This window comes from Musa acuminata, chromosome BXJ1-2, assembly GCF_036884655.1.
Source record: "Musa acuminata AAA Group cultivar baxijiao chromosome BXJ1-2, Cavendish_Baxijiao_AAA, whole genome shotgun sequence".
In the NCBI taxonomy this organism is placed as follows: Eukaryota; Viridiplantae; Streptophyta; class Magnoliopsida; order Zingiberales; family Musaceae; genus Musa; species Musa acuminata.
Window position 1 is genome coordinate 117,693 of NC_088328.1, and position 9,808 is coordinate 127,500.

General features: G+C 40.1%; 1 protein-coding gene across 1 annotated transcript; it reads right to left on the bottom strand.

The window, feature by feature from the left end:
• Nucleotides 1-6,770: 6,770 nt before the first annotated feature.
• Nucleotides 6,771-9,195, bottom strand: LOC135595028 (flavonoid 3',5'-hydroxylase 2-like). The gene is made up of 2 exons (XM_065085535.1): nucleotides 8,308-9,195; nucleotides 6,771-7,429 (listed from the first exon to the last, which is right to left on the bottom strand). Exons 1-2 carry the CDS (start codon nucleotides 9,190-9,192, stop codon nucleotides 6,800-6,802), a joined length of 1,515 nt encoding a protein of 504 aa, XP_064941607.1. The 5' UTR covers nucleotides 9,193-9,195; the 3' UTR covers nucleotides 6,771-6,799.
• Between the last annotated feature and the right edge of the window lie 613 nt (nucleotides 9,196-9,808).

Genomic DNA, 9,808 nt, shown 5'->3' on the forward strand with positions numbered 1-9,808 from the left:
GATTTGAATTCAAGGTTTATCTCAATTATGGAATTTTGAAATAAGAATGATTACTTACCTTTGTCATGATTTAGAAATTGACAGAAAGGGTTTTCCCTTCTTTTTGACAATGACTAAGGAGGAGATAACTTGCTAGCACAATTCAAAAAAAAAAAGGGCAAAAATTACAAAAGAGAAGAAATTGCTATCTTGAACATCACCGATAATTGCTAGCTTGAAATGTCAAGAAAATGCAAAAACTTATTTATTTTCTTGCACATCTAAAGAAAAGATGCAAATGTAACACTTGCCAAATTGTTTGCTTACCTCATGTAAAACATTATCTCTTGCTAGTTTGGCATTTTGCTAGCTTGCACTTTGCAACGAAAGCAAAAATGACACTTCTCAAAAGAGAAGAAAGAGCTTGTTATCTTGAACATCACAAGCTTGCCAAACAAAAATTGCAAAAGTGCTATCTTGCCTATCTCAAGAAGCAAAACTTGCATATCGTAAAAATTTGCTAGCTTGCAACTTGCATATTTCAAGAAGCAAGAGTTGCCTTCTTGAACATCTCTAAATTACTAGCTTGCAAGTTCTAAAATGTTGCAACATTGCTAGCTTGCATGTTATAAAAGTGCTATCTTGTATGCTGTAAAACTTGCATATCTAAAACTTGATAGCTTGAATGTTCTAAGCATGATGTAACATTTGCTAAATTTTCCGGCTTCAAAACTGCATGATGATAAAACTTGATATTATGTTTTTCATGCAATAAGTTGAACCAATATCACAAACACTTGATTGTGGTACTTCTCCTTTTTGTTGATGACAAAGGGGGAGAAGTATTTGATGACATGACATGCATAAGTTTATGCATAAGATCATGATAACGTGTTGCAAGTATTCATGATGAATATTGCAATGACTTGAATTCAGTTTGAATTCAAGGTTCTATCAATATGGCATATTGATAGGGGGAGTTTGTTTAAACTCTGGGAGTTAAGGTTAACTCCGTTTATGATGACATGTTGCTTAGATTTTTGAATCTAAGAGTTTCTATCAATATGGCATATTGATAGGGGGAGTTTGTTTAAACTCCGGGAGTTAGGTTTAACTCCGTCATCAAGTGGTTGTCATCATCAAAAAGGGGGAGATTGTTGAATCTCGTATTTTGATGATGAAACTACTTGATATATGTTTATGATTTAATCTGCGTTTTGAGTGACGCAGGATGCTTTGATCAGGATGAGACAATTAAAGCAGGAAAATCATGTTGTGCCGGAGGAACATGTCAGAAGATTGGACGTCGGGCCGGTAGATCAGTCGACGTATCGACAGAAGGCTTCGGGCAGTAGACTCGGGCATCGGGCCAAGAAGAGCGGTTATTGTGCCAAGGATATCGGAGTTACGGAGTCAACTGGCCGATTGGGCAATAGGCCGCAGGAGAGGATGATGCACCGAAGAATCAGACGAAGCGTCAAGGGACCAATGACATGCCGGACAACTTGGTTAATTGCTTAGGATTAATTGTCTCGATCGAAGTTTTATTTTAATTGTGCAGGATTAACTATGATAACGATGAAGACATAAAGCAAAACAAAGTGTCGGAGTCAAGCGCGAAGGATTTGTTGCGAGTTCGAGAGTTCGACGGAAGTCCGAAGGTTTGTCGGGAATGCTACCGGAACTAGCCGAGAATGAGTTGGGAGCTTGTCGAAGGGTTTTTCGAAAGCTCGCCGGAAGGTTCGTTGGGAGTTCGCGGAGCTCGCCGAGAAAGATCGAAGCTTGCCGAAGAAGCTTGTTGGAACTCGCTAAGAACAAATCGTGAAGTCTAGGAGCTTGCCGGGAGTCCGCAGAATGGTTTCTGAGAGTTCATCGGAAGACCACCGGAAGTTTGCCGAAAGCTCGCCAGAAGAAGTCTTGACTTGCGGACTTTGTAATAGCTTAGAAAATGTCTTTAAAATCATAGTTAGCACATTAATTAGGGTTAGGATTAGGTGTTAATCCTATAACCCAAGTAGGGGCCAATTAGGCCCAAGTTCGGACTGGTTTGGGCCAAGTTTGGAGCCAAACCAAGTGAGCTGAAATAGTGAAAGAGGTGGCACCGCCCCAGCCAGGAGGTGGCACCGCCTGGGCTAAGCCTCCCAGCGAGACTGGGCGGTGCAACCTCCCCAGCCAGGAGGTGGCACCGCCTGAGCTCGGTCTTCGAGCTAGACTGGGCGGTGCAACCTCCCCGACAGAGAGGTGGCACCGCCTGAGCTCGGTCTTCGAGCTTTGGCAGAGAGGTGCAACCGCCTCAGTCAAGAGGTGGCACCGCCTGGGCTCAGTCTTCGAGCTCTGCCAGGCGGTGCAACCTCTCCAGTCAAGAGGTGCAACCGCCTGATCCCGGAATTCCAGGATTTGATCGTTTTGAGCTCCAAATTTGAATTGGGTTGGGGCCTATAAATACCCCACCCATTCAACACTGAAAGCACAGAACACACACTCGAAATCTTGCTATCTTTCTGTGTTTCTTAGAGCTCAAAACTGCTAGTTCTCCTCTTTCTATTCTTCAAGTTTGAGTTGTAAAGAGAGGAGAGAAAACTTCTGTAAGGGTTGTCTCCTAAGCCTGTCAAAAGGAGTGAATCTGTAAGAGGGTAGTTGGCCTTCGCCTATTGAAGGAAGGCTTCTAGTTGACGTCGGTGACCTCGTCAGTGGAGGAAGCCAAAAGTGGAGTAGGTCAAGACTGACCGAACCACTCTAAATCTCTGGTTTGCTTTCATTTTGAGCACTTTATCATTACTGCAAACCTCCTACATAGCTACTGCTCTCTGTGCTTTTACGAACAAGTTTCTAAGTTCTGTTCTTTTCAAATCTGCATTCAGACGTAAATCGGTGTTTTCGTACGATCTCTACATTGCGGTTTACACCTACGTTTTGATTCTATTTATAACTGTAAACTGTCTTCTGCGCTTTTACGAACGAGTTTCTTTGCAGTGTACGTTTACGTCTTGATTCTGTTTATAACTGCACACTGATTTCTGCGAACGAGTTTCTTTGCAGTTTACGTTTACGTCTTGATTCTGTTTATAACTGCAAACTGATTTCTGCGAACAAGTTTCTTTGCAGTTTATGTTTACGTCTTGATTCTGTTTAGACGTAAAACTGTGTTTTAGACGTAAACTACTTTTAGACGTAAAACTGCGCTTAAACGCAATCTGCGCTTAGACGCAAACTGCGCTTAGACGGAATCTGAGTTTAGACGTAAACTGCGCTTAGACGCAAACTGCGCTTAAACGCAATCTGAGCTTAGACGCAAACTGCGCTTAGATGCAAATTGCGCTTAGACACAATCTGCATTTAGACGCAAACTGCAAACTGCATAAATTGCGCTTAGACGCAAACTGTGTTTAGACATAAACTGCACTTAATCATAAGTAATCTTAGAATTGGCTTTTGCATCAAAATAGTTTTTATCGAACGAACGCAGCTTTCGTTTTTAATCGCTGTAAGATTTCCGCCGCACTAATTCACCCCCCCCTCTTAGTGCTCTCGATCCTAACAAATGCTAAGCAGTTCAATAATAAAATAACAATCATAATAATTATTGAATATTAATGCTAAGCTGTTCAATAATAAAATAATAATCATAATAATTATTGAACAATAATCAGCAAAAGAAAACTCATATGATAATCATGATAACATATAAATCATGCCTTCATGTGAAAGGTAAACATTATTTCACAATTTCAAATATATACATGTGAATAACTAAATAAATATCCAAGAATACTAATTGGATTTTATTTATCACATGTATAATTAATAACTCATATGAGAAAATTATAAAGTAAACCATAATTTATATTTTTAAATCAAAAATTAAATCCAATCAAATAATCAAAATATAATCATGATTAAATTCAATCATAATTATAATAAATCATATTTATTAATTTTATAATTGAGAATATAAAATAAATTTCTCAATTTCATAATGATAAAACTGTAAATATTTGATAGGATATAAATAGAAAATATACAATTTATGAATGGTAGAATCATAATTTGGCAAAAATTAGACCCGAGGGTAAAATTATAAATATGTTGACAGAACATAAACTGGAATTATGAAATTTGTAAAGGGCAGAACTATAATTTTATAAAACCCTAGCCTCGAGGTCAAAATCATAATTATTCTAAAAAAATCCTAATCCGCCGTCGTCGCCTGCGCATGTGGCGCTACCGCTAAAGGGTTGGCCGCGGCTATTGCCACGTCCACTACGACGACACCTGCCCGCGCGCGGCCGTTGTGGCGCTATGTGCGACGCTGTCGCTGCCGCCGTGGGGGCTGCCTCTGCCCATGAGCGGCCGTTGTGGGGGTTCCTACCGTGCGTGGCTGTTGCCGGCACGCGGCCACCGCCTGTGCATGGCCTACCCATGTGCGACCGCCGTCGATGCGCGGTTGCCACGTCGTGGCGCTGCCTGTGCCACCTGTGCTTGCGCGCGACTGCTGCCACTACCTCGCGGTTCCTACCCGCACTTGCCGTCGCCTTGGCGCGACCGCTGCCGCTGCCGCTTTCCTCCTAACAAGGTTATCTCCTAAGGAATCCTATTTTAATATGGACTTCTTTTCTATTGGCCAATAACCATAAGAATCCAATTATATCTATAATATATCTTACCTAATTAAATAGGCCATATAATCTAACGGCTGCTCCTACTTTTAAGTATAATTTCTTGGTACTAATTAAGAACCTATTTAGGCAGTTGACGAGATATCACATCCACTTGGTATCCACTGGCTGACTCACCAATAGATATATCAGACGGGATTTGCTTGAGGATGTCAAATCGGAAAGTATTGATAGAAAAATTAAATTGGTAAATTGTTACATCATAATTTGAGTTTGGTGTATGATTTCAAGATTCATTGATGGTCGAAAGACATATATAAACGTTTCAAATATTTATCATGATTTTAACTCAACGATTGTCCATCACACTAAAAATAAATACCATCCTTGTATGTTTTCGAGAATTTTGATCTTATTTCACTGAATCCACCAAACCTTCACTAACTTAAGTATCACTGTTTGCAGAGTCCCGAATCGAATTGGTGCTTAACATGTCCAAATATCATTCTTCAAATCAGTAACCATAATGTAGATTATTTGGAGAATGTGGTAAGTTTGCCTTAGACAATTAATTGTGAAAGATAAAAGATTGGCTCTACGAGACTTCTATGGTGATTCCACTCTATTTAGTAGTAGGAAAGGCCTCCGTAGGACGGGACAGGGAAAAAAAAAGGGGATGTTCCTCTCCTTTTAAATGTTTGATGAGAAAGTGTTATTCATTGACTGTGACTATGTGGTGTTTGATGAAAAAGTGTGCTTCTCAGGATCTCGAACGTAACTTATGCGAATGGATGTTTGCGAGGTGAACAACTATGTGACTATCTTTATTACAAGATAGATCAAGTGGTGGGGAGGATGGTCTCAAGAAATAATTTGGAGAAAAAGATAAAGGTCAGAACCACTCAAGAAATGATTGGCAGCAAAAATAAAAAAATAATAATAAATAGGATATTTCATTAGTGGTGTTAGTATGCTTAGTCAATCGTATGCTTCTCGAGAAATATTTAAAGAAATTTGATCACTCTTGACGCTTATAATTAACTTGTTCTTAGAAGGTTAGATTATTATCTTCAAGTTGATGATGATCAAATCCATCCATCATGTTGTTATAGTGCCTCGTTATATGACATATGGAAATGCGAGTAGTTAAAATCTCATGCCAAAAAACATAATTTTTCTTCGATTTGATTTATTTTCTTCATTAAAAATTTTATCTGAGTATGAGTTGTACAATCATACTCAGTTTAGTTTCACATTGAAGTGAGCTTAAATAGGTACATTACTGTATTATTAATTTAGTTTCAAATATTTATGTTAGTAATTTAAACTCATCAATTTATTTAGTATTGAATATGATGAGTATCTTGAATAACGAAGGACTATTCATGGACAAGATAAGATGACACATCATCTAATAGAGCTATCACTGGGTTAAGATTCACGTATTCCATGTTAGAGTTTGATAAGAAAGTCAAACTCATAAGTAGAGGAAATTGTAACAATCAAAATCACTTTAACTCCATATCCCAAGTGAGATTAATTCAGTATACTACCACTAACTTATGCTTGATGCTTAGACTTATCTAGTTAATGAGATAGTTTTCTTAGGACTATGACATGAGCGCTATAAAACCTCAATATATATTACTCTACTTTCATTATTTGAGGGAAAAAAAGAGAGGCCTGTCAGACCCATATTACTAAAAGAGGACGCTTGGCTTCTTGATATAAACTGTCAAAAAGAGTAAGCAAGCAAAAACATTGCATTCATTACTTTGCATTCGCCCAGAATTATCACATGTTGCAACATATAAAGAGAGATATTTTTCGTCAAGAATTATATCAGTGGAAGATTCTTGTGTTGAAGTATTGCATTTATTACAGAGATCACAACAACAGGACTGCAGCAACTACATCTTATCCACTCATTCAATTACATGCATATATATATATATATATATATATATATATATATATATATATATACATACATCATCCTATTTTTTTCTTAGTAATCCCTTTATATATATATGTATATATATACATATATACATATATACATATACATATATACATATATACATATATATATATACATATATACATATATATATATATATATACATACATACATATATTTATATATATATAACCTAATTACCAATAACAGGCATAATATTGATAACGTATTGTGCTTGGTCACATCAGATATACGCACTTTCCACAAGGCGAGGGCTAGCCATCGCCTTAAGAGGCACTGCCTTGGGAAGCACCAACCCAAACCTCTCCTCCATGTCCAGCTTCTGGTCCTCATCTGCAAGCTTCCAGTTAAACGAGTGCACCAAAGACCCGAGCATGTACTGCACCATTAGCAGTCCTGCATGCAGTCCCACGCAGATCCTTCTCCCGGCGCCGAAAGGTATCAGCTCGAAGTCGTTCCCCTGTGGCTCAATCTTGGCGTTTCTACCGCTCAAGAACCTCTCCGGCTTGAACTCCAGGGGATCCTCCCACACGTCGGGGTCTCTTCCGATGGCCCATACGTTGACTATGAGCCGTGTGTTTGGGGGGATGTGATAGCCGTCCACCTCGCATGCTTCGAAGGTGTAGTGTGGGAGGCTGAGCGGCGTGGAAGGGTGCAGTCGTAATGCCTCTTTGCAGATGGCTCGTAAGTAGGGAAGGTTTGGTATGTCAGACTCTTCAATCCTACGGTTCTTCCCGATTACTTGGTCCATCTCATCTTGAGCTCGCTGCAGGATGGTTGGGTTCCTTAGCATCTCCGCGAGCGCCCATTCGACGATGATGGAGGATGTATCAGTTCCGGCAACAAACATGTCCTACAAAGGATGAAGAGTTACAGATTTGTAGCAGCAATTGCCAATTAAGTTGGAATAAAGAAAGAGGAAACACCCAACACTTCAACTGGTAGGATCTCATTGTTAACGTTCATGCAAATAAGTTTACGTATGGGATCGATATTGGCCCCAATAAGAGTCTCAAAATATGCATTTTGACATAGGCATATGCTGAAGTATTCGTCCTCAAGAAAATAAAATAGAATATTTAGTTAAAGTTAATTAGAGAAAAAGAACGAAAGCAAAAAAAAGGGAAGTATGCTTAAAATACAAGTGAAAGAAAATAGGTTCGCTATTTATTTTTTGAAAAATCACCAAAAATATTAAGTGATTAGATAAAATGTCAATTTAAACTTTTTATTTGTTGCTTTTTGACAAAAAAAAAGAATAGAAAATTAGGTCGTTCACCACCAAAATTTCTCCTATTTTTCTTCGCTTTGCTTGGTAAAGGGTTTTAGGCATTTTAAAGTTATTTGTTAGCTCACTGTGAACAGAATTCTAATGCTTTTGTAGAATACAAAATCAATGGGAATGGATTCATATTTCAATGTTATTATCTTTAAGTACGAAATTATGTTCAAGCAAATGTGAGCCACGACGACACACTCCACTTGTCAACTCAACTTTAACTTGTTTTCAGTCTTTCTTCATAAGATAATATATTTTAGATGACAATGATATATTTAAATAAAAATGAAATAATATGTTATTTTAAATACATAAAACATATGAATAATTATGAAAAAATAAATTTATAATAAATTTGAAGAGAGAAATGATATATGATTGAATATTTAAATTATCTATTATTGTAATTTATTTAAAGACTATATATTGAGAGAGAGAGAGATAGAGCTCACAGAAATAAAGCCCTTGATGTTGACATCAGAAAGCGACACCCCTTCAGCGTCGACCCTGTTGGCCATTACAAGATCCAGCACGTCCGGCCTGCCCTCGCGCTCGTGCTTCGTCGCCTCGTGCTCCGCCACGAACGCTGTGATCAGCGCGTCTATCTTCTCGTGCGTCCGGCGCAGGTGCCGCTTCACCCCCTGCAGGTCCATCCACGCGATTGCCGGCACGAAGTCGCCGATGTTGAATAGCCCCACTCCCGTCAGCAGCTCCGTGATGGCGTCCTTGAACCGGTTCGACTCCTCCCCCTGCGTCTCGAACACCCGCCGCGAGATCACCACCTGCCCGATGATGTTGGCGTTCGCGCACACCACTGCCTCCGGAACCACCACTGGCCGCGAGTCCCGACTCGACTCGAGGATGCCGCGGAGCATGCGGGCGACCTCGTCTCGGCGAACCGGCACCCAGTCGGCCAGCGCCTTGCTGCCCAGGAAGTGGAGGTTAGCCAGCTTACGGAGGAGCTTCCACCGAGGCCCGTAGTTGGCGAACACGAAGTTCTGGCCGTCGTAGGTGACGTGCTTCCCGCTGATGACAAAAGGGCAGTTGGCGAACTGGAGGTCAAGCGCCTTGAGGAAGGAGCGTGCGGCGCCGGCCGACGAGGCGACCACCACCCGCGCGGTGCCCATCTTGAGGTACATGATGGGGCCGTAGCGTGCGACGAGGTTAGCGAGCGAGGCGTGGGCCATGGGACCAATCTGCGGCAGCGAGCCGAGGATTGGGACGCCCGCCGGTCCAGGAGGGAGCCGGACCCGACGGCTGGATTGGAGTCTCCAGAGGAGGAGAGGAACAACGAAGCTCAAGAGGATACCGGCAACGAGAACGGTGTCGAAAGCCATGGCGATAATGCTGGTGGTGCATCTGCTAAGTGTTCGTGCAAATATATATACATGGGGGTGGGGGGTGGGTGAGTGAGAGAGAGAGAGAGAGAGCATGTTCATGAAGCTTAAAGTAGTTATTATTCTATAAAATGATATCACAAAATATCTCCAAATGTTATTATTATTATGGAAATTATGTTCTTCGTTGACACGATCGGGTAAAGCGGACATTACGACAATGCAGTGTATTAAATCCTTGTGACGTTGTGACCTGTTCTTCGTTTAGTTTGGCTCTTTCACTCGTAGTATTATACTCAAAATACAAGGATGAAAACGTAGCAAATGACAGGCTATGGGGGAAGGTTTCAACCAAAACTGAGTCATTACATTAAAAGAACTGGGTTGAATCAAAATGTACAGTGGACTTCAAGAACTTGTCAAGAGTTATCCAACACAATTGGTATTATGTATGATCGAATTTTATTGGGCAACATTTTTAGGCTTAGAAAAAGTCCTGACAGAAGATTACAAACATCCTTATCACTCACCAACATCATATATTCTTACAAATTCTGCTGACATTTTAAAAAATATATACACATTTTTTGAAAGAGAAACAAATGCAGAAATTAGA

Bases quoted from the DNA above. Each gene is read 5' to 3' on its own strand.
- LOC135595028 (XM_065085535.1), bottom strand. From the start codon at position 9,192: ATGGCTTTCGACACCGTTCTCGTTGCCGGTATCCTCTTGAGCTTCGTT. The intron at 7,430-8,307 runs GTGAGCTCTATC...CATCCTTTGTAG, and splicing joins ACATCAAGGGCTTTATTTCT to GACATGTTTGTTGCCGGAAC.